General features: G+C 39.4%; 1 protein-coding gene across 3 annotated transcripts in view; it reads right to left on the minus strand.

The window, feature by feature from the left end:
• Positions 1–25,212, minus strand: part of LOC112124174 (ligand of Numb protein X 2) — an 85,274-nt gene that overhangs the window by 13,141 nt on the left and 46,921 nt on the right. For 2 of the 3 annotated variants that reach the window (XM_026653605.2, XM_026653604.1), the window contains 6 exons: positions 21,538–22,051; positions 15,637–15,884; positions 15,098–15,238; positions 14,402–14,601; positions 5,441–5,809; positions 717–857 (listed from right to left, as the gene is read on the minus strand). In XM_026653605.2, coding sequence (XP_026509390.1) covers positions 717–857; positions 5,441–5,809; positions 14,402–14,601; positions 15,098–15,238; positions 15,637–15,884; positions 21,538–21,938 — 1,500 coding nt within the window. In that variant the 5' untranslated portion in view covers positions 21,939–22,051. The remainder of the gene's footprint in view (positions 1–716; positions 858–5,440; positions 5,810–14,401; positions 14,602–15,097; positions 15,239–15,636; positions 15,885–21,537; positions 22,052–25,212) is intronic. The other variant, XM_026653606.1, reaches the window with a different exon arrangement.

The raw sequence follows: 25,212 nt of genomic DNA on the forward strand, positions 1-25,212 counted from the left end.
GGGGGGGGAGGGCTCCACAGTAGGGCTCTAGGGTGTGGGTATCTGGGCCAGGGGGGCCCCGTGGCTAGGCTCTGAGGCGGGGTGCGGGTGTATTGGCTGGGGGGGCCCCCATGGCTAGGCTCCGGGGGGGAGGGGTTGTGGGTGTCTGGCCCCTTGGCTGAGCTCTGGGGTGGAGGGCTTTGGGGGGGGGGTCTGGCCTCTCAGCTGGGCTCTGGGGGGGGCGCAAGGGGGCAGAGAAACAGGAACTGGGTTGTCGTAGGGGTTTCTTTATCTCTCTACTCCCAAGGGAATTTTTGTGTGTCTGTATTGTTACAGACATGCCTGCTGACAGGTATTTTGAAATAAATTACCAAAAATAATTGAAACTGGCGTGATTATGTAGTGTTATTTTGACAAATAAAATTTGCAGAATTTTGCAGAATTTTTAATTTTTTGGTGCAGAATGCTCCCAGGAATATTATATGGCTGGTGGATATGCTCCAGCTCCTGGGGTCTTGCAGTTCAATGGCTTGCACAGCAGAAGTCCAAAGGATGCTCCTGAATGGCAATCCTTCCTCATGGTGGTAACATGTTGCCCACTGTCCCACACACGATTCCAGAGCTACAATTTTATCTCATTCCACAAGACTTGTATGTGTCGCTGTAACCAGCAAATCTGAATACCATCAAATGCTATTACATTTTCTTTTCAAGTGGAGAAAGAGAGAAACACTAACCTTATGCGAACTGTGTCTGCTGTGGAACAGCTGCTGCGCCTGGTGCTGGCTGCTGTTATGAGTCCCTGCTTCTCGGAGAATAGCGACTGTCTGCGATTTCACTGGTCTGGAGATTGTTAAATTCACCCTTTCCCCGCTAGCCTGAGGGATAGATGTGCAAAATGAAAATAATAATAAAGTTCTCACTGTATTGTTATTAATTAAGAGATGAGGGATGGTCTCGTGGCTAAGGTACTGAGCTGGGACTTGAGAGATCTGGGTTCAATTCCTGGCACAGCCTCAGACTTCCTGTGTGATGCTGGGCAAGTGATTTATTTTTTCCGGCCTCAGTTCCCCATCTATAAAATGGAGATATTAATACTTTCTTTTCTCTCCCTTTCTCTTGTCTGTTCAGACTGTAAACTCTGTGACAGGGTCTGTCTCTATGTGTACATACAACACCTAGCACAACGAAGCCCCAGTTTCAGTTCAGTTTCAGGCACTTTGGTAATACAAGGAAATAATAACAAGAAAATGGACTGAGTACACTGACAGATTATGATTTTATAGTTTTCAAAACTACTCAATGTTTCAAATCTTAATAGATATTTAAAAACAAATTATTTACCTAGAATAACTAACTTTGTAAGCAGATTCAGAAAATTTGTTGAAGTAGTTGGAGAGAATATATAATCAGACCACCAAACTGTGTAGTTTTGGGGACTATGCAAAAGCTCAATGGTTACCCTAATAGTCCAAAATCCCAACACCAAGATCTCCAAATAGAAATCTGACCTCTTCAAAATCTCAATATATTGAAAAACTGACAAAAAAATAACACAAGATTATTAGAATTTCCTCCTAATTACAAGAGATATTTAAGATGAAATTTAAATTATACAAGCAAATAACCCCCACCAGTATCACAAGTCTCCAACTGCTATTGGAGTATGGAGTTAATCAAATAGTAAACAACAGTATTCTACATAGTCCTAGTGTTTAGGTAAGGTGGTTTACTGGATGAGTACATGGCTTAGAATCAGACCCCCGCCCCCAACTCCAGCTTTGCCATTGATTGGTTATGTGACCCTTAGGCAAGTTACTTCCTTTTTAATCCCCATTTTACAGATAGGGAAACTGAGGCACAATGCGACCTACTTTCATAAAGCTTTTTGACATCTAGCGATAGAGTGATAAGTACACAGTATCATGATCTTCCTTGATTTCTTCTATTAGACTCCAGACTACACTGAGATCACCTTATACATATGAATAGTCTTATAACTTTCAGTAAGCTATGGCACACACTGGAGGAGGCCAACATACTTTTCACTTCTGGCCACATCGGTTCAATTTCTAGGTTTCGTCTGAGGCCCCAAAAGGGGGTGGGTGTCTGCAGTGCATTTTGCACTATTGTGATTGAAAACACCCACTGTATTCACACCTACACACCATTGTAATAACAATCGTACAAAATATGCCTTGTGAGGTATCATTTGAAAACTAATAACTTGCTGGTCAATAATATCATGGTGAAATATATGTAGCAACATTATATGTGAAGTTATGAATTCCCCCTGTATTATGATGTTAGCATATGTTCAAACTCACAGGGGCCTGACTAGACAAAAGGTGTTAAATGGGTCTATCCTAGGCAAAGGAATGTGTGTTTACCTCAATTTACATTTAAAAAGTAAACAGGAGCCTTGAAACAGCATGAGGGGGAAATGGCAGGAGACAAGGCAAATCTGCATTTCAGCACGCACGGGGAAGAAAGAGCATGGAGTCACCTTCACCACCAGCCTCCACATCACCTTCTTTACTGTTTGAGTAAACTTTGCTTTGAGGGGTAATCCTCAGAAGAATCCACTTCAAAGGGTGACTGGACTATAAAAGTGAGGGGCAAAAACACCCCAAGGCATCTCTCGATCTCTTTCACTCACCTAAGTCGACTAAGGAGCCAGCCCTTTGACATAAGGGAGGATCCTAACCTGTGAATTTGGTCAGCAATGTTGCTGGAAACCTGTGGTAAGAATTTTACTTTGAACCAAGTCTAGCTTGTTAAGTTTAGCTACTAGAAAGCGTTTTATCTTTATTTCTCTTGTAACCATTTCTGATTTTAATGTCTTTTACTTGTACTCACTTACAATCTCTCTCTTTGTAGTTAAATAAATTTATTTTATTTTTTTAATCAAAACTAATCCAGTGTTGTGTTTAAACTGAACTGTTTAGGTAACTCCAGTTCAAGTAGCAAACTGTTGCATATTGACCCTTTACAGAGGCAATGGACCTTTAATATCTGAACTGCCCAAGAGAGGGATGGACAGTGCAGAACACATCTTTTGGGGGAAAATCTGGGATTGGGAATGTGTTGGGGCCACCCTGCAAGGAGTAACCAAGGCTGGTGGAAGCCAGAATGTGACTGGAGTGTTGCTGACATGCTGCTGGGGTCAGAACTGTAGTTAAACACAGACACTCAGTGTGTTGCCTGCATGCTGTTCGCCTGTTTGTGAGTGGCCTAGTTTGGGAGCTACATCAGTAAAGCACTGTGAGGCACCCAGTGTTAGGGGGCAGGCAGTGACACAACCTCTTACCAGTCTGGATTGCACCCCGGAATGTGACAACTCTATAAAACTATATTATAAGATTCCAGGAATGTCACTCTGTGTTATTCTGAAGCCTAAAATGGCTGTAAAGTCAGTTTGAAGTAATAGAATCAGCTACAAGCATGGTTGGAGCTCCTTTTGTACAGAATATCAGCAGGTTGTATCTTCACTGGGTTTTGCAGTCTGTTACCATCCAATTTTTAAGTTCTCAGCCATTTTGACTTCACAAATTACACCAGAAAGGCATGTATCTATGCCATGCCAAGAGTCCCAGACCATTGCAATAACAGAGGTAACACAACCAGTCACCATCATTACTCCACAGGTAATTTGCATACAACAATTTCATTGGCTGTATGAGGGAGACTGCACAGATACTTGGCCCAGCTGCCACACCTGCGCACCCAACTACTACCTGCACAAACCAACACAAATCTCCAAGCATAACCCCCAACAAATCAACAAAACCACCATGCAAATCACCACCACTACCCCTCAATGCAGCACACACCCCTCATTTGCCACCCACACAACTCTCCCAGCCCAACACAACCCATACACAAATCAATGCAGCCACCTGTGACACCTGGCACCCCAATATTCACCACTGTCATGTAATTAGGATATGTTTTGTGCAAAGTCTGCCTTGTGAGGTATCATTCTAAAAATCTTGTTCTGCTAGACATTAATATCTCATTGGATTGTATGTGCTACCGTCCTATGTGAAGTTATGAAGTTTGGCTATGTATGTGAGGCATGTGAAACATGTTGTGAGGTTGAAAAACACCCAAAAGCAGCCTTTCAGGTACAACAGTAAAAAGGACAAACAAAGTTAATGGCTTATTGAGGAAATGCACACAAGCACAAGGATTACCCCAGGAACCGTGTACAATAGAAACCTCTCAGAGATAGCAATGGGAACTGTTTGACCCACATCACAGCAAAAGAGCTCTCCAGCAAGTGAGAAGAAGATATAGAAGGGGGACAACGACATCATGGTGGGACCTCACTCTCCCTACAACAAAACACCTGAGGGGCAAGGACTGAACTGTGGGAAGTGATGGTCCCAAGCTAAAGGGATTTTTAGCCTGTGTATGAAAACCTGGGAAATCCAAGGCACCTTGTGCCTTAAGAATCTGCCAGCCTCTTTATCATTCAGGGTGAGAATTTGCTAATTCATATTCTACCTATCTAGTGTGTTAAGCTCAGTTTGTGGTTTTGTTTATTTACTAAGGTAATCTGCTTTGATCTGTTTGCTCTCACTTATAATCACTTAAAATCTATCTTTTGTAGTTAATAAACTTGTTTCTGTTTTGTCTAAAACCGGTGTGTAAAAATTATAACTTGGGGCAGAAAGTTGTTCCATCTCTCTCTCCACATTGAGGGAGGGGAGACTTTTATGAGCTTACGCTGTACAGTTCCCTGTGCAGTGCAAGATGGTATAATTTTGGATTTACACTCCAGAGGGGGTGCGTGCCTTAGCAACTGGGAGGTGCCTTAGCTGAGCCTTCCCATGCAGAGCTGATCTCAGCATCTGTGTGAAGCTGCAGCTGGGTGTCTCCCTAACTCTGTGTATGCTGGGGAAAGAGCAAGCTTGGAGAGCTTAGCAACTTATCACAGCACCACAGTGCAAGAGGGAGCCCAGGCTGGTGGATCATACGGGCTCAGTGGTACCCCAGTTCCAGGTGCCACTCTGGGGGGAATCCGTCACATCACCCCCATACAATAACCCCAAATATCACTCTGAAGCCTAGAAAGTCTGTTGAGTCAGTGGGAAGGAAATGGAATTAGCTAAAATCATGGCTGGGAAATCTTTTTGTTTGGAATATCACTAGGTTCAATCATCACTGGGATTCACAGTCTGTTTCCATCCAATTTTTAAGTTCTCAACTGTTTTGTTTGTTTGTTTTTAAACACACACATCTTTATAAAATTACCTGAGCAACAGCACAGGCTTTCAGCTACTAGTAATGAGTAACATCTGCCAAAACCACTATACAGTTTAGGCACAATACACAAGTTGTTCTGAACTGTACTATGCCATTTTGGGGTGAAATTTGGCGATACGTACAATAAGTGTCTTGACATATAATAAATTTTAAAGTTTCAGACTGAATAAAGTACCCCATTAGAGTTTACCTGGATAATCTGAGCAGCAAGTTCTGGTGTCCCATGTTTCAGGTCATGTCCGTTGATTGCGAGTACCCGGTCATTGCTGCAGAGTCTGCCATCTTGAGCAGCCAATCCCCCTTCCAAAAGGTCGAGGATAAAAACTCCTGGCTCATCTGTTCTGCGCACTAATTTAATGCCAAGCTGTTCACTGGAGTCTCGTTTATGCAGCGTCACCTGAAAGCTGTCTTCTCGCAGCGAAGTGCTGTCAGCATGGTTGTGTGTCCGGCTTCCAAATCGTCTCTCTCGGAGCACCGTGAGATGCAGCACCATGCAGGGCTGGGAAAGAACCGCTCGAGCATGGTTATGGGACACGTTGCTGATGTCAAAGTTATTGACCTGGAAAACAAGAAGTAAAACAATATTCATATCTGTTTACTTGTTTCTAGATGTATCAATAAAATCCTTGCCAAGTTCAGAGACCCTGTTACAAACCTCTAATAGTCTATACCTGGAATTATCTACTTATCCCACTGTGCTCCTTCCCTCTCTTCATTCAATTCTCTCTTAAATAAACACTTTATCAGCTGAGCCTACAAAGCTAACCCACATCAACATTACACCATCACTATTGCAATTAACACTAACTTTCACCACATTCTAAATTACTGCCATCCTCTCCGTCTCCCAGTGCATTTGCATCTGATCATCCTGGGTCTTTCACCCTGTATGCTCAGGGCAGGAGCTGTTTGTTCTATTTAAAGTGACAGCCAAACACATTGCTGTCACTTTAAATAAGAGTAGCTTTAAAAAGAACGTGTAAAATTCTTTAAAGAAAGGAATTTTAAGGATGAGTTTATAATCTTACAACTTTTACAAAAAGTAGTGTTTCTGAGGCCTGGTCTACACTACGACTTTAATTCGGATTTAGCTGCGTTAATCCGAATTAACCCTTCACCCGTCCACACTACAGAGCCAGTTAATTCGAATTAAAGGGCACTTAAAATCGATTTCTGTACTCCACCTCGATGAGCGGAGTAGCGCCTAAATCGATTTTGTTAATTCGAATTAGGGTTAGTGTGGCCGCACACCACCGAATTACTGTGGTTAAAGTAATGGGGTAGTGTGGCCGCACACCACCGAATTAATGTGGTTAAAAACCGAATTAATGTGCTTAGTGTGGCCGCGCACAATCGAATTTATACAACCTGTTTCCCAAATTCGAATTATCTAAATTCGGATTAATCCTGTAGTGTAGACATACCCTGAGAATGGAATTGCAGTAAATGCAGGTGTTTTGTATCAGAAAAGTACCAGTTGGGATACGTGCTCAGATAGTCAACCAGTCAGATTACCAGATTGGCTGAACACTGATAAACCTATAAAATTTGGCCTATAGTACAATATGTTGTAGAATACTGTTTTTGACTACTGGACAATTCTAATTCATATTTAGAGTGTGAAGAAAATATTTATTTTTTTCATATATTTCAGCATACTTTATATTACTATACTTTAGGGCAACATATAAGTGTATCTGAATTATAGGATGTCCATTTCACAGTTTATCATCTTCATTTTGCAGTCCTAGAGCTCAGGAACAGAAATGTAAATGAGACACCATATAAGTACACAAGGAAGCAGAGACAGATGCTGTCTTGGATGCCAGTTCAAGACCATCTATATTAAGTCATGCACCTCGTGTACCATAACAAACAGAGAGAAATTAGCACTGCTGGGCTGAAATACCAACATCTGAGCTACAATCAAATAATTCAAAAGTGTGCAAGATGCAGAATATTAAATTAAGTCTATCATTCCTATTATCATATATATATTTTTTTAATAACTCCACCTCAAATCTGATCTGATTTTATTGACTTCTATCTGAAAACTATTAGAGCTAGACTCAATGCTGGAAGTGGTCTGAAGGCTTGGAATTTCAGCTAATGCTTTGAAAACATTAATCTTTAACTCTTAGGAATTCTAGAATATTGGCTGCTAAAATAGTAGGAATGGGAGGGGAAGAGAGATGGTAAGTCTGAATAAATTGACTTTAATAACTTTGGTAATACACAACACACATTTTCTTCCTCTCCTAGGAAAATGAGAGCACGTTGGAGTTTCATGCTACTGCTGCGATCTTGAGCAATTCCCTGTTTCCACATTCAGAATGACCACAGCACCATTAAGTGGAGGAAAATATTAGACTTAGGGTATGTCTACACTACAGGATTAATCCGAATTTAGATAATTCGAATTTGGGAAACAGGTTGTATAAATTCGATTGTGCGCGGCCACACTAAGCACCTTAATTCGGTTTTAAACCACATTAATTCGGTGGTGTGCGGCCACACTACCCCATTAACTTAAACACAGTAATTCGGTGGTGTGCGTCCACACTAACCCTAATTCGAATTAACAAAATCGATTTAGGCTCTACTCCGTTCGTCGAGGTGGAGTACAGAAATCGATTTAAAGGGCCCTTTAATTCGAATTAACTGGCTCTGTAGTGTGGACGGGTGAAGGGTTAATTCGGATTAAGGCAGCTAAATCCGAATTAAAGTCCTAGTGTAGACCAGGCCTTAGGGGAAAAAAGCATAAAGTCAACATTTTTTCAATATAATTGGACCATTGTAGCTCTTCTTCAACGTGGAAACAAACTGTTTACGCTAACAACAACATGAGACTCAGACTCTCAGATGTCTCTGGAAGAGGGAAACATTGAGGAGGTACAAATATTCACTAACATGTTCTTAAAGAGCTCTGAAGCTAATGCCAAGATTTCCAGAAATGAGTGCTTAACTTTACACATTCAAGTTTTGAAACCCTTGGCCTTAAGTTTTACATGTCTGATACTGAAGAGCAGCAAAATTTTTGGAACTATAAAGGTTAAATCAGATGACACGCCCACGAAAGCTTATGCTCTAATAAATTTGTTAGTCTCTAAGGTGCCACAAGTACTCCTGTTTTTTTTTAAATTCTGTAACTCAACACTCACCAGCGCTACAGAAACTTTGGTGGGCTGGTATAAATACTTTCGGGCCTGTAAACTGTAAACTAGAGCTGGGGAGAAAACGTTTTTCCAGCCCTGTAAAAATTTGAGATTTCAGAAATGCTTCCCATTGCACATTGGGATAGGACTTCTTGAAGCTTTTCACAAAAACAAAACAAAACAAACAGGGACACAAACAGACTATCCTAGCAGGAAGGGCACTTACCTAGGACGTGGGTGACCCAGGTTCAAGTTCCTGCACTAAGTCAGGCAGAGCAGGGACTTGAAGTTGGCTTCCTCACATCCCAGGTGAGTACCCTACCCACTGGGCTACGAGCTATTCTTTGGGTGAGTCTGTCTCTCTGGGTTTTGACCCGGAATTTTGTCCTGGACCTAAGAAACCTCTCCCGAATGAAGTTTTATCCAAACCAATATACTTCTGTGAAAAGGTTTCTTTCCGATTAGGATTAATCCCAAGGTAAAAAGTGCAATATATTTTTAAAAAATCAACAGTTAAAATGCAGAAGTGTTAGGGTGAAACCCTGGTCCCATTTAAGTTAATAGCAAACTCCTGTTGATATAAATGGGCTTAAGTTTTGCCCTTACAGCCTGTATTGTTAATTTAAAAACCAAACCAAACCCTACAGTACATAAACTGCCAGACCTGTTGACTCACTACTCTGATATGCACTAATACAATAACTGAGATATCTGAGCCATTAATGATTCTCTTCAAAAAGTCATGGAAGACGGGGGAGATTCCAGAGGACTGGAAAAGGGCAAATATAGTGCCAATCCATAAAAAGGAAAATAAGGACAACCTGGGGAGTTACAGACCAGTCAGCTTAACTTCAGTACCCGGAAAGATAATGGAGCAAATAATTCAAGCAATCAATTTGCAAACACCTAGAAGATAATAAGGTGATAAATAACAGTCAGTACTGATTTGTCAAGAACAAATAATAGCAACAACCACCTAATAGCTTTCTTTGACAGGGTAACAAGCCTTGTGGATATGAGGGAAGCAGTAGGTATAGTATATCTTGACACTGTCTCATATGACCTTCTCATAAACTAGGGAAATACAACCTAGATGGAACTACTATAATGTGGGTGCATAACTGGTTGGAAAAACATTCCCAGAGAGTAGTTATCAGTGGTTCACAGTCAAGCTGGAAGGGCATATTGAGTGGGGTCCCACAGAGATTGGTTCTGGGTCCAGTTCTGTTCAATATCTTCATCAATGATGTAGATAATGGCATGGAGAGTACACTTATAAAGTTTGCGGGTGATATCAAGCTGGGAGGGGTTGCAAGTGCTTTGGAGGATAGGATTAAAATTCAAAATGATCTGGACAAACTGGATAAATGGTCTGAAGTAAACAAGATGAAATTCAGTAAGGACAAAGGCAAACTACTCTACTTAGACAGGAACAATCAGTTGCAGACTGAAGTATTGTGTCCAGTACTGGGCATCACATTTCAGGAAAGATGTGGACAAGCTGAAGAAAGCCCAGAGAAGAGCGCGCACACACAAAAAGATTAAAGTTCTATAAAATATGACCTGTAAGGGAAGATTGAAAAAACTGGGTTTGTTTAGTCTGGAGAAAAGAAGACTCAAAGGGAACATGGTAACAGTTTTCAAATACATAACAGGTTCTTACAAGGAAGAGGGAAATAACTAGTTCTTGTTAACCTCTGAGGATAGGAGAAGAAGCAATGGGCTTAAATTGCAGCAAGGGTGGTTTAGGTTGGACATTAGGAAAAACTTTGTAACTGTCAATGTAGTTAAGCACTGGAATAAATTGCCTAGGGAGGTTGTGGAATCTCCACCATTGGAGATTTTTAAGACTAGATGACCTCTTGAGGTCCCTTCCAGTCCTACGAATCTCTGATTCTAGGAATATAGAGTATTTCTTTTTGTGGCAGAAATGTTTCTAGAGGATCAATTCAGTACGAGCATTTCCTGCAGTCCCTAAAACAATAAATACACCTGATACAGCAATGAGATTTGACAGAAAAAATACAAACAGTAGAAAAAAAATCAAAAACATCTGCCTGTAACAATGAATTTAAACATTAAGTAGCTGAGTCAAATCCACAAAAAGTAAGGGAAATTCATAGTTAAGGTTGAAACTTCAAGGTACAATGGGATGAGTTAAGGATGATGTTGTAAGGCAGTGGTTCTCAAACTAGGGCCGCTGCTTGTTCAGGGAAAGCCCCTGGCGGGCCGGGCCGGTTTGTTTACCTGCCGCATCCGCAGGTTCGGCTGATCGCGGCTCCCACTGGCTGTGGTTCGCCGCTCCAGGCCAATGAGGGCTGCAGGAAGCGGCATGGGCCGAGGGACATGCTGGCCGCCCTTCCTGCAGCCCCCATTGGCCTGGAGCAATGAACCGCAGCCAGTGGGAGCCGTGATCGGCCGAATCTGCGGACGCGGCAGGTAAACAAACCGGCCCGGCCCGCCAGGGGCTTTCCCTGAACAAGCGGCGGCCCTAGTTTGAGAACCACTGTTGTAAGGGTCTCCAAACATTCGGTGATTTTACCATATCATCAGTACATGTGCTGCAACACTTAAGCACAAAGAAGCAAATGAAGGAAAAAGTTTAGAAAAAAAACCCCTTAATAAATGTATCATTTTAGTAAATGAGTGCTGATACAAAATAGTCCATAATGGGCATGTTATTATTTACCTTAGTCATTTCAATCTGTAAGTTTCAGGAGTGAAACAGACAAATATAACCTGGTAACAAATCCTTGAAAACAGGAATTTATAATGGAATCTCTGACAGATATTTTATTCCAGGACCTCTTTTGATAAGTATCTAAGATGTTTCAGTTATTAATCTGTATTACAATTGGTAACTAACTTCTTTTGGTTGATAGATGACATTTCTTAACATAAGTGAAATGACCACCAATGTCATATAGGCCTACAAAAGTAGAGTTTATATGGGAAATATGTTAAAGGAAGCGTATTTTTTCTGTTCTCTTTCAAAAAATGTGCCATGAAAGAGAAACCTGAAATGAAATATAAGTTCAATTTAAAAACAAACCAACCAACCACGAACAATTTTTCATCCACTGAGTAATATTTTTAAGCCCTAGTTGTCCTTGCTTTAGAAGGAATCAATGGTCTACTTCTTATACACTACTGTGTTAATTCTAAAACATACTAAAGCAAGCTGGGTGTGAAAGCAAAACATCTATTTCTGCCACACAGACCTTCTAAGTGAAACACAGAGTATGTGAAAAAGTGCCAAACACCTTCTTTTCAGCGTTTAGCAGATGACACTACAGGAGCTCGAAGTAAGATGTCCTTGAACAAAGACATATTTCTCTTTACTCTTCTCTGCCAAAATAAAGACCTCCCTCAACTGAGTTATAACATCATGTGATACGTAACATAATGGTGCATCAAAAAATCCATAACGCCACTATGCAACACTGTAATCAGCAAGGGATGAGGTGTGGAACACACTGTCAGAAGTCTTAAAAGAGCAACACGCCAATGCGGAAACTACAGAACCACCAAAAAAGAAAATCAACCTTCTACTGGTGGCATCTGACTCAGATGGTTAAAATGAACGTGCATCAGTCTGCAGTGCTTTGGATTGTTATTTAGCAGAACTGGTCATCAGCATGGAACCATATCCTCTGGAATGGTGGTCGAAGCATAAAGGGGAATATGGATGTTTAGTATACATGGTACACAAATACCTTGCAATGCTGGTTATAACAGTGCCCTGTGAACACCTGTTCTCATTTTCAGGTGACACTGTAAATAGGAAGCGGACAACATTATCTCCCATAAATGTAAACAAACTTGTTTGTCTTAGTGATTGGCTGAACAAGAGTGGACTTGTAGGCTCTAAAGTTTTGCATTGTTTTATTTGAGTGCAGTTGTGTAAAAAAATAATAATTCTACACTTTTAAGTTGCACATTCTCAATAAAGAGATTGCACTACAGTACTTGTATGAGGTGAATTGAAAAATACTATTTCTTTTATCTTTTTTACAGTGCAAATATTTGTAATAAAAATAATATAAAGCGAGCACTGCACACTTTGTATTCTGTGTTGTAATTGAAATCAACATCTTTGAAAATGTAGAAAACATCCAAATATTTAAATAAATGGTATTCTATTGTTTAACAGTGTGATTAAAACTGCGATTAATCTAGACTATTTTTTAATCGTGTGATTAATATTTTAATTGTTTTACTTTCTTAATGTTTACATAAAATTACATTAAGCTAGATATTTAAAATGTTAGGCATGTATTTCTAAACAATGAATTAATCAGATTTTTTTTTAAAACCCTGTTGATATGAAATATACTTTACAATTTTATATAATAGTATTAAACCTTGTGCCCTCAGTCAAGTATTAAAGGTTACCTGAAAAAGAAAATACTTCTCCATTTGGGTGGGCAAGAAGTGCTACAGTTCACCTTACAGTCATATTCAGCTTGTCTAAATTCCTCAGATAACACTCTCTGAAGGGATCTTCAGATGTCCACCATTGAAGCATGAACATATAACTGCATGCAACATAATACCTAGTTTTGGTCTGCAAAGGCCAAGCCGACTAAATTTCATGAGCCAGCTTAGCACCAACACAGGCCAATTCTAAGCAAGGAAGCCCTTAGGTCTTCCACAGAGTCTGGTTTGTGTCTTCTGCACCTCTCCACACCCTGCTTCTATATACCCTTCTTACAATGGCAAGGGGATTCTACTGAACTTGCTTACAGAGTTTGCAGAGGTTCAGTGTTATCAGGTCTATAGGGTTTTTACACTGCAGTTCCAATTTTTACCCATCTAGAGTCACTTTACAGATACTTAGAGCTTTTGGAACCATAACTGCCAGCTGCTCAACAACAAGAATTTCTACAACTTCAACAGGCTCACCATTCTGGCAGCTCATGGCACAGCCCTTGATTACCAAAAGGCTCTCATTGGCTGCTGGGGTTAGTGACTGGATATAGCATCCAATCAACACCTGCAATTGCTTGGTTTTGAACATAGCTTGGGTTACTTTTTGCCAACTCTGTCATAATACTCTGTGATAGTAAAAGGGCTGGTTTCTCTAATGCCAGGGAAGAAAGGTTTTATTTTCTGAAGTCCATGCTAATTTTATTTAAAGGATACTAAAATTTCCCAATCATGTCTACCTGCTGGAGTGAGTGAGTGTGTAAAAAAGGTGGAATTGTCCAGAGTTGGCAATGAGGGAGGATTTACTATGGTATGTCGGATCCAAAGGACAGAAATATTTAAAGTAGCTGAAAATAAAATTAAAGAATTCATTTAAAATAAAACAGAACCAGAGCTTTTAATACTTTCTTCTGCTATTTCCTCATTCTTCTAGATTTATTATATAAGTTATTTTATCTGTTAATTTTAAATAGGAAAAATAACCCTAATATTCATAACAGAACATTTCAAATCACATCAGTGAAGGACTTCACCACAACATTTTTTGCTTTTAAACATAATTGTTGATTTCAAGTAATAAGGAATGGCAGGGAAGCTGCAGCTGGAAGGGAACATGACAGACTAGTTAGCATAATAAACAAGGCAAAAAAAAATCAATCCTGTAACTCACAAATGCAATTGCAAAAGGCAAATTAAATTAACTTCCTAACCAAAAATAACCTTTGCTTTCTTCGGAGGGGGTGCCTATACCTCAAAAGGAGAGGAGGAGAGCCTCAGACCATTAAAAATAGAAAATAATACACTCAGCCTTTCTTATCCATTTTTAAAGCTATTGAACAGAAATAATTATAGGAAGCCGAGCCCCATGAACTATGTAAATCATTGGTATCAGTACTGGAATAACAGACTCTGCTCAGTCTGAATAATAATTTGTTTTTAAACTAATATTGCAAAGCTAACATTTACACAACACAGATTGGCAGGAGAACTACCACCATCTCATAACATACTGTACAGCAATGATTGAATGCATGCAAGTAGATAGACAATTTAATTAGATTCCATACTTGAAGTATTTGGTCTCCAGCAAGGAGTCTTCCATCTCTGGCAATGATCCCATCTCGATAAACCTCTTGAATAACAATGTTGATCAAAGGAGTTTCATTGCCACCCACTATGCTAATTCCTAACTCAATATAAGGATTGGACCGGTGAATTTCAATTGTAGTGATTTCTCCTTCGGGCAAGGTAGGTGGCTGGTGGGTTGCTGACAAGTTTAAAGAAACAAATAAAGAAAGGTTAATATATTTTATACCACAGTACATTTTCAACACTGCAAATTATTGGCGGACAATATAAGCACACCAGACGACAATGGTATAATACAAATAAAACAAATTGGATTGGCTCCACTGTTTGCTGAAACACCTTGGTTTATCTACAAAGATAAAGACCTAAAATAAGTGATCAGTATCCATGCACTAACAGAAAAGTTAGGTATTACTTTAAAAAGAGGATATTCAGAACCCTTTGGGACCTAACCTTTAAAAATAATTATCTTCTTTTTCATACATTTTCTTTATCAATTAGCTCTTCCTTAACCAGTTCCACAGGACAGCAACAGCTGTCACTGATTTACAAGGTCAAGGCAAGAAGCAAGCACACCTCCAAACACAAACACAGACAGCTACAATGGAAGAGGAGGATGCTAATGAATGGTGAGTACACAGGCTACAAACAGGAAAAGGAAGGGGAAAGACCACCTTCCTCTGTGGTAAGGCTCAGTGTTTCCTCTCTAATATCGCAGATGCTAGAGGTGTTACTGTTAGTTCGATGCAGATGGATGCAGGAGTTACTCAGTTGCCTTTTCGTTCGAACAGGACAGTATTCCATAGGTGGGAAGCCTGTTGATCCAGGGGAAAAAAATCTCATCTTAGAAACCAGATTCAGCAATTCTATAGAAAACATTGCCTCAATGTAGCTATCAGACCAGAACAGAGACATTAACATGCTCTACAGTACCAGATAGCGTTGTGTTATAGCAGTATGATACTATTGCAGTAAAAATAACAGATAGATCTTTCCCATCTAATTGTGTTTTCATACAAGTGCTACATTTTCAAGTAGAGAACTCTTCGGGGAGTTTAACTTTCCAATAAGAATCACTATAGGACAAACACAGCAGCTGGAGACATAGGGTTTGTTATTTGTTTGCAGGAGATAAACTTACAATTATGTCACTAAGTTTCTAGGTTTGATTTAGACAGATCAAACAGAGAATTATAAGACAAACATGACATACTGTCTGCTATTGTGCTCTCTTCAAAGGCAGGGTTGTTAAGGCCAGGCTCATCTGTCCATGCAGGAAGAGTAGTTGGTGTAAAGTTCTGATCCACTGGCACTGGTCCCGTCCCAGCATGGTCTGTATCTGGAGATAAAGTGCCTGGGTGATCTATCAGATTAGGCCCATTTTCATTCTCAGCTTCTGTCTGCAGCTTGCTAGACTTCCTTTTCTCCAGTACAACCCTTCGATGGGAAGCTCCAGGACACCTAGAGATAGACCGTCATGTTACTTTCAAATATATATGAAAAGTGGCCATATTACACAGCACAAAAAGCTTGAACATTCCAGTCCCAAATTTCCTGCAACCCACTTCCAAGGCTCTCCAAGTCCCCAGCACCCACTCCTTCCATGTTCCCCAGTCACCAGCATGCCTTCCAGTCTATGTCGTACCAGTCTCTTGCGCCCCTTCCAGGCATCCTTTCGTTTGCTGTCCATAGAATGTCCCCTTCCTCATTTCCAAGAATAGGTATCACAGTTCCATGCTACCCATTTCCTTACTCTGAGTCCAAGCCCTGCCCCCTTGTATGCCCCCTATCCAACTTCCCTCCACACTTCCGCTCCCATCACACCAATCCATGCCTGGAATAGGTAGTATATCAATTTGTACTGCTTAACAATTTAAAGCCTGCTTCTGAGTCAGCTCTATATGAGCATGGCCAAGGCTGTAGCCAAAAAACAATGAATAAAGTGGGGGTGGGAAGGGAAGAAAAAAAATCCTACATCCTGCTGTCACTTGTGCGTGCATACGTTTTCTGAATAGAGCATTTCTCTACCCTAGGCTAGTATACAGGGAGCCAGAACCAGGGCTTTCTTCAGCATGGTTAAAAAGACAGCAAGCAACAGATAATTTCAGTCCTTAAATTTACAAAGTTTCCTTTTAATTAGTATAAAGCCTTTTATTTTCCCAGCTCCTCTTGCTTCCTGACCTATGGTTGGGTTGGAAATGCACATTTTTCCTTCCCCCCACCCCCCCACTTGGTCCTTCCCTCAGCATTCCACAACCTCCTCTTTATAACTGCTTTAACGAGCCCCTAGTTAAGCTGTTCCCAATCTACTTTAGTGGTTTTTTGTTTGTGAGTTTCCTATGTGTTATCTATATGCAGCGACAACAATGTTATGGTGATCTTTCATTTATATAATGATCTTACATTTACATAATGCTTTTCATGTACATTGGTGATCAGGTCTGGACCTGGGTCTTATGTCTCATCTGTAAGATGGAGTGTTGCCAACGCTCATGATTTGATTGTGAGACTCGTGTGTTGTGCTAGGAGAATTGTGTGGATTTGTGCGTGGCAGTCGGGTATTGCACCTGGGCCAAATAATCCCCCATCTGCGCAGTCTCCCTCATACAACCAATGCAAATGTGGCAAGCAAATTAGCTATAGAGTAGAAAGCGGTGATTGGTTGAGTTACCTGATCTCACAATGGTCTAGGACTCTAGGCATGGCATAGATACATGTCATGCTGATACTGCAGCTGCACACTTCATAGTGTAATTAGTAAAGTCAAATTGCTGAAAACGTAAACATTGGAAGGCAATAGACCATGAATCCCAGTGATGATTCTACCTGGTGATACTCTGAACAAAAGAGTTCTTAACCATACTTGTAGCTACTTCCATCATTTCACACTAGCACAGACACTTTAGGCTTCAAAGTGACATTCCTGGAATCTTATTATCTAGATAAAGGGATTTATCATGCACAGTATGTGTCCATTATTCAAATATTGAAGCCACGCACAAGTTATGCAGGCCATTCCAGACAAGTGGCCAATACAAATTCCAGACCATACCACACACCTTGACCTATTTTGTTTATTCCAAATATTTTGGAGAAAAGCTATTTTTGGACCCCAATCTTGAAATCTGTTGTATATGGGTAGCCCGCAGTGCTCAGGCAGAGCCCTGCTGAAGTCAGTGGGTCTCCGTGAGGGCACAGGGATCTATCTTCACACAACAAGCTACATGATCAGAACTTCAGAATGTAAAATGCATTTTACTGACATTTTTCATATTATACTATCTGTAAAATCAGGCCATCTTACTTATGAATAATAGAAGAGATGGTATTTGCGTTTATAAAAATCTCCAAAATGATCTAAAATAGATTTTCCTTAGATCAGGGTGCCATGTGTGTAAGAGGTAACGTATCATGACCTACCAGGACTAGGAGCGGCAGGTCAGCAGCAAACCCATGCATTGGCGGTATCTATTTGCTTTGGGAGTGCGGGGGGGAGGACCCAAAAAACCTTCGGGAGGAGGGGTTACATTGTGGAGATCTCTCTTCCCTTCACCCTTTCTTGTGCAAGCTCGGAAGCTGGAGGAGGGGTAAGAGCAGCGATAAGGACCCCTTCTCTCAGTAGCCAGGAGGGTCAAGAGTGGGAAAAGACACAGAAAGCTCCTTCACCCTTCCAGCAATTGGAGAAGTTTTGGAAGGCTAGAAAAACTTCAAATGCATCAGACACTTAGTAGCTAGAGGCAGATATGAAAGATGAGCCCCCAAAACAAGGACCAGGGACAGCATCCTGGTAGGAATCCCAGCCCTTTCCTCCTTCCCAGCAACCGAGTGGGGCAATGAGCTAGGCTTTCATCAGGGCATCTTGTTGATGGGAACACAGCTTGTAACCTAGGTGAGAATAGGTGTTAAGCAAGGAACTTTCAAACTCCAAATCCTTTGGATTTTCCTTACTTTTGAATAGTAGGTTTGGCATTTATTGCAACGATTTTTTCTGTAAATCTTGCTGTGGTCATGTATGAATCTGCACATTAAATATGCTGGTTTCCAGCCACTGAGCAACTCAAAAGGTTCTTCTGTGGAAAAAGAGGCTTTTATAAAAGGTTTAAATTTAAGTTTCCACAAAAAATTCCTTTTAAAGGAAGCTCTAAATGTTCAGTAATGGGGGATATGGAGGAGTGTTGTGGTACCTTCTGAAGTGTCTACACTTTTTAATACTGGATGGCAAGTTGTGGCTCAGCTTAAATAAAAATAATAAAAAAAACCCTAAGACAGGGCCTAAATCTGCACGCGAACCAAAACTGCATTGTGCTGGACCAAAGCTGTACCTTTCTAGAATGGAATTTGATTAGATCTGAAGTCTCAGTAAGTTGAATTTAAATCAAATATTGCAGAGGTTCAGTAAGGTTTTCTTGGACCTGTGGTCAAGTAAATGATCTTTGATAAAGTAGGTACCAATACCATTGTTAGTTATTAAACATTAACAAGATTTCTAAATACCACATGCTCAGGAAATAAAGTACAAGAGATCCTTACAAGGGCTGACTCTAAGGGGCTGTGGTTCCCAAGCAAATTTGACGAACCTGAAAAACTGATAAATCAAGGGGATTCTAAGTAAGCAGTGAGGTAACTTGGGGTGATTATTGACCATGATATCATCAATTTTGTGCCTCATGCTTCTAATATCCTTGATAGAGTGGTTTGCATTTACCACACACTCTGGAATTGACTGGTGGATATTATGAAATTTCTTGCAGCCTTTCTGCTTAAATAAAGCCAATTACTATTTCACTGGAAATTTTAATTCTGAGTTTGAATGTTTTTAACAGTGAGGCTAACCAAGTATATTTCATTTCTTAGAAAAGCAGGCATGTTCATCCGAGTGCTCACTGAAGCTGGTTTGTAATATCTATGACAAAGATTACAACAATACTGAATTGTACATTTATCTAACATTTAATAATCAGTAGTAGTATTTTATTGGATTCACCAATCCATATCAAATCAAATTCAAGCTACGCATTTATTGGACCTTTTATGCCAGTAGAGGTACTTTACATAAAGGTATTCCAATGTTTACAAATAAGCTATATTGAAAAACAACTTTATCAGGTATAAAAAAAATGTGTGAAGGAAGGTTATCAGTAGCACACGTCAACAGAAAGGGAATTCCATATGCATGGTGCACAGCAACTGAAATGCTGTTACAGACTGATTGATGGGAATAAATAATGATTCAGTTTAAATTAGACCTCATTATATGACTTGTGCATTAGACACACAATGATTTTATATAGTGCTGAAGTGTGCATGCATGGTGTTTTACAACAAAGTGACAAGTCCCTGCCATGAGGAGCTTACAATCTAAATTTGACTCAATTGAGAAAGAAATGACAAACAATGGAAGAGGGCTAGGAAGGTTGAGGACAACAATAGTGAAATATCATTTGAACTTAATGTTTGGGATGCATCTTGTTACTTTGTCTGTTTTTTTTTTTTAAAAATGGATTTAATATATTAGGGTTATACAGTTAGCCAAATCAGATTTTTTTTCACCATCATGTAGGTTAGATGTGATCCTGCCCTGAATGAAGAAAAACAGTGAAAGTTGCTGTCAGAAAGCTGAATGCAAATTAAAAATAGTTATTTCACTGGGGGAGGGGGTTGGATCTTTTTCCAGAGAAAGGCAGAGATAGAACTTTATGGAAACCTCCACTTTCAATAGTGTATGTAATACATTGTTTAAAATGTAAAACGCGATGCATGTGTAAAAGAGGCTTGAATGAAATAACATCTATGGGTGGAAAAAAAAATCCTGGCATCAGATGCATTCCATATTTCTCTTTTATCAATCATCTCCCTCTCTTCATTTAATGCTTGACCATATTCCTCTATTTTAATTTTAAGACCCCCCAAACCCTTTAAAATGTGACACTTATTAGGGGCTACATATTCACAAAGCTTTCCAACACACTAACTCATTATCACTTTCATACTTCAGTTCCTCACCCCAAATGTGATAGGATGCCCACATTTTTGTCCATGACTCAAATTTGACTCTGCTTGGCCCCATTTCAGTTCATGAAATAAAAGTAATAATAAAACCCTCTAAATATTTTCTAAACAATATTTCAGGATATTTTCAGTAAACAAAAACAATGAAATGCCACCCAATGAAACAAAGAACATTAATATTCTTATTACAGAAAATGACAGTTTACATTTAAGAGTGAAATACCACCTAGACAACAACACAACACAACAGTACTACTAGATAGTACTTTCCTTAATTGTGCATATAGCAGACATTGGGGGGGTCAAGTTACATAACTTCATCCTCTCTAATTTGGTTGCTTGTATTTTTTTCCCCTTTATCTTGCTCTCCTTTCAATATTTCAAGATACTGGGGAGTAAGAGGGGAAAGAAATATAAAATTACCAGGTCTATTTTAATTTGTGTAGCAGAAGGCCCTCTGCAAAGAAATCTCAGAGACCATCACTTCACCAGGGTAGCAAGTACAGTATATATTCAGGCAGTCTGGTGAAGTTTTAAGGTTTTCATCTCCATCCTTTATGGGTCACCAAGCGCTCAGAAATAATCCCTTTCAGTTGCTCTATAGCAGCCATTTTTACTCCTCACCCTATAACCACATTATAGCACAGTGCACTGCAGCTCAGCTCCTTTCAGGTCTAGAGACAGACCACAGAGCAAAAACAAGGAAGATACTCCAGAATTTACGCCTCCCAGGTTATATAGAACAATTCACCCTGTCTGCTCATCCTGCAAAGTGCTAAGTGTCTTATTCCCATTCACTGGGAGTTGACGATGCTCCAAAACTCACAGGATGAAACATGCAGAAAAAAATCAAACCTTTTATAAGTGCATCTGCTACCCCTCAAAAAAACAAACGAACAAAATACACACACACACACACACAAAAAAAAAACACAGTTAAGTAATGAGCGACCTACCTGTTCCAGGAATAGATTTGTCAATAAACATCTTCTATACTGAATATTTGACAAAATTTGACTGTATAAAATCCACACAATTTAGACTGCTACTAAAACTATCCTAACAATACAAAAAGCTGTACTAGACAATCCCCTCCATTGCTCACCTGTTTTTGAGATGTGCTTCCAGCTCACATCGTTGCATTACCTCCTGACATACTGAAGAAAAGGGACACAAAACAAACAATTTGTCTAACAGTTTATGTACGAGAATACTGGATTTTTTGCAGAGTTTAAAATGAAGCTTTTTTCGATCCAATGGACAGAAATCCTTCTCCTGCAAAAAGTTCCTTAGGCACTTGTAGCAGAACGTGTGTCCACAAGGGGTGTCTAATGGCTGCAACAAAGGCTGAAGGCAAATATGGCAGACCAAGTCATCATCCACTTCATTCTGATAGTTGTACAAATGATTCTCCCTTGTCCAATGTTGCTGGCCACATTCAAAACATAGAGGGTTCAAGGAGGAAGTCTGCTCTACTGAAACCATCTCATCATTTGTAGTACCCATTGTACAACATATGGAGTAGGTTTTGTTTCTTCATCAGTTAGACTAGTTTTGTAGTCTTGATTTTTTACAGTAAGGTGACTTATTCTTATGCTCTTTAATGAAAGGTCATTTTTCTGCAACATACAAGAAAATTAAAGTTATTCACGCTGTGTTACAAATGAGCAATATGAAAACGCTGATTATAACAGTTTAAATTGCTCCAGTTTATCAAAATATATATTGAAAATGCCCTAATTAGCTTAACGGATATACATTTTATTTTTCTTTCCAGAAATCCATCATTAAAGTGTTAAAATGAAACAAATCCATAACATTAATTTTGTATTACAATAGAAACATTTTATTGCTATGTAACAGCTGTAATGTAATACAATTCCAATTATTGTATAGCTTCTGCCTCCAAGAGGATTGTGGGTTAACAGCAAGGACATGTTATACTATTTTAGATTAAAACAAAACAATTAGTTTTACCGACTAAGAAAAATATATTCCATTGTGAGCTGAGGTTATGAGGCCAATTAAACAAATGTGTACTCTAATACACGAAGAAATGTGTTTCTTCAGCAACCTCAATAGCTGCTCAGTCTGTGGCATCCCATTAACAAAACACTGTCCACATGCCACATTGTGCCTATATGTTTTTAATTAGTGGATTACTGCACACTGAGGTTAACTCATTCTACCCAATATTATACATTTGATTCAAAATATAATGAAAGGCCAGGAAAAAGGTATGGTGTAAACTGATTATAAATTGTGCATAACTATTGACACCACACAATCAATATGTTTGCTTTTACATCTAATGAAGTTAAACATACAGCACACTCACACAGAAAGAATTTACACCTAGCTAGGATACTTAAATGTCAGTCAAAGCCAATATTTAGTCCTTGCTTATAATAAGATTTATTTTCCAAACCTTAAGCATGTTAACTTTATTAATAATTAACGAGATGTACATGGTTAGGAAACAACACAGCCAAGTCACCCTATCACAGAAGTTTCAGTTCTACAATAGACCTAAAGTTCATACAAACACTGATTGGGCTCCTCACCAATTCTTATTCCAATTTTCTCTCCCTTTACAAAAAAATTACTAACTACTTCTGCCTCCAATTAGCTTTGTGACTACAAATGTTTTTATTTAGATAACAAATCTAATGTATTTTAGGCTTTTTATTCCTCTACACAGCTGTTAGTCCTTCGAAATTTTCCTGCATTGCAAAAACTTTTTTTTTCTTTTTGCTAGACTGCACATTCTAACCTCACACAGCCAAACAGAAGACTTTGGGCACATTTTGCAAGGATTACGATATTCTTTGATGCAAAAAGGAGTAAACAGTAATTTGTAATTCAGGATTCTATACTGCTGTGGAAACTGATGCTCCTCATTGCCCTATCTTGTAGTAGATAATATGCACCTTCTGCAAAGGATTTCATGAGGGAATAGGATAACAGTTCTTTGTTACTAGTGACAGTGAATGCAGAACTAGATGACATGGAAACCAGCATTAAATATATTACGTAAGAAATCTGATAAAAATTTGACAAGAAATCTTGTGTCTAGGGCCCTTCTCTATACAGAATGTAATTCCCTTAACTTTATGTCCAAACTGGTCAATAAAATAATATAGAAGATGTGAGACTTTTCTAAGGACTGCTCTCCACACACAAAATCAGTCAAAACATAAATGTTCTAGAAAACGTAGGGTCACTTTCCAAAGAATAATTTGGGAATTTACAAAATTATATTATCTGACTGCTTAGTGTTCCAGGAACATCCAAACAGAATGCATCAGGTACCGCATGCTCTAACATTCCAGAGATTTCTATGGAACATTAACAGATAGCAGCAGCACAACAGCGGCAGTGGAGGATGAGTAGTGAAGCCATTTATAAGCAGATATTTTCTGACTCCAACTATTAATTACAATCAACATCATTCCTATTCTTTAAACACCCAAGCATATAATAAGCAGGAAAAATCTCAGTCAACACAGCTCAGGAAATGTCACTGGACTAATCTGGTTACTTCAACAACGTTGGCTCCATAATCAATGTCTTGACACCAGACGTCATGATTTCTGTGTTAAAAAAAAGACAAGTCAAGTATCTCACTGGAGCTTATTAAAAACGTAAGTGACTTGTACTGCACTCCTTTACAGAACTCAGTCCAGCATCACATGATGAATATACCAGTAAGATACTTGATAAGGCAAAAGATGACATCATCAGCCTTTGGGACAGAGGATGATAAAAACTGGGTGACTGGGCAACAAAATGGCAGATGAAATTCAATGCTGATAAATGCAAAGTAATGCACATTGGAAAACATAATCTCAACTATACATACAAAATGATGGGATCTAAATTAGCTGTTACCTCTCAGGAAAGAGATCTTGGAGTCATTGTGGCTAGTTCTCTGAAAACATCCACTCAATGTGCAGCGGCAGTCACAAAAGCTAACAGAATGTTGGGAATCATTAGGAAAGGGATAGATAAGATGACAGAAAATATCATGTTGCCTCTATGTAAATCCATGGTATGCCCACATCTTGAATACTGCATGCAGATCTGGGTGCCCCATCTCAAAAAAGATATATTGGAATTAAAAAAGGTACAGAAAAGGGCAACAAAAATGATTAGGAGTATGGAACAGCTTCCATATGAGGAGAGATTAATAAGACTGGGACTTCTCAGCTTGGAAAAGAGATGACTAAGAGGGGATATGATAGAGGTCTATAAAATCATGATTGGTGTGAAGAAAGTAAATAAGGAGGTCTTATTGACTCCTCCTCATAACACAAGAACTAGGGGTCACCAAATGAAATTAATAGACAGCAGGTTTAAAACAAACAAAAGGATGTATTTCTTCATGCAACACACAGTCAACCTGTGAAACTCGTTGCCAGAGGATGTTGTGAAGGCCAAGACTATAACAGGGTTAAAAAAAGAACTAGATAAGTTCATGGAGGATAGGTTCGTCAATGACTATTAGCCATGATGGGCAGGGATGGTGTCCCTAGCCTCTGTTTGCCAGAAGCTCGGAATGAGCGACAGGGGATGGATCACTTGATGATTACCTGTGCTATTCATTCCCCCTGAAGCACCTGGCATTGGCCACTGTCGAAAGACAGGATACTGAGCTAGATGGACCTTTGGTCTGACCCAGTATGGCTGTTCTTATGTAAAAAGAATTCTTAATATATGAGGAGCCTTTAAAAACACACACACACACACACACACACACACACACACACACACACACACA

This window comes from Terrapene carolina, unplaced genomic scaffold (genome assembly GCF_002925995.2).
Source record: "Terrapene carolina triunguis isolate 2854851 unplaced genomic scaffold, T_m_triunguis-2.0 Scaffold141, whole genome shotgun sequence".
Classification (NCBI taxonomy): domain Eukaryota; kingdom Metazoa; phylum Chordata; order Testudines; family Emydidae; genus Terrapene; species Terrapene triunguis.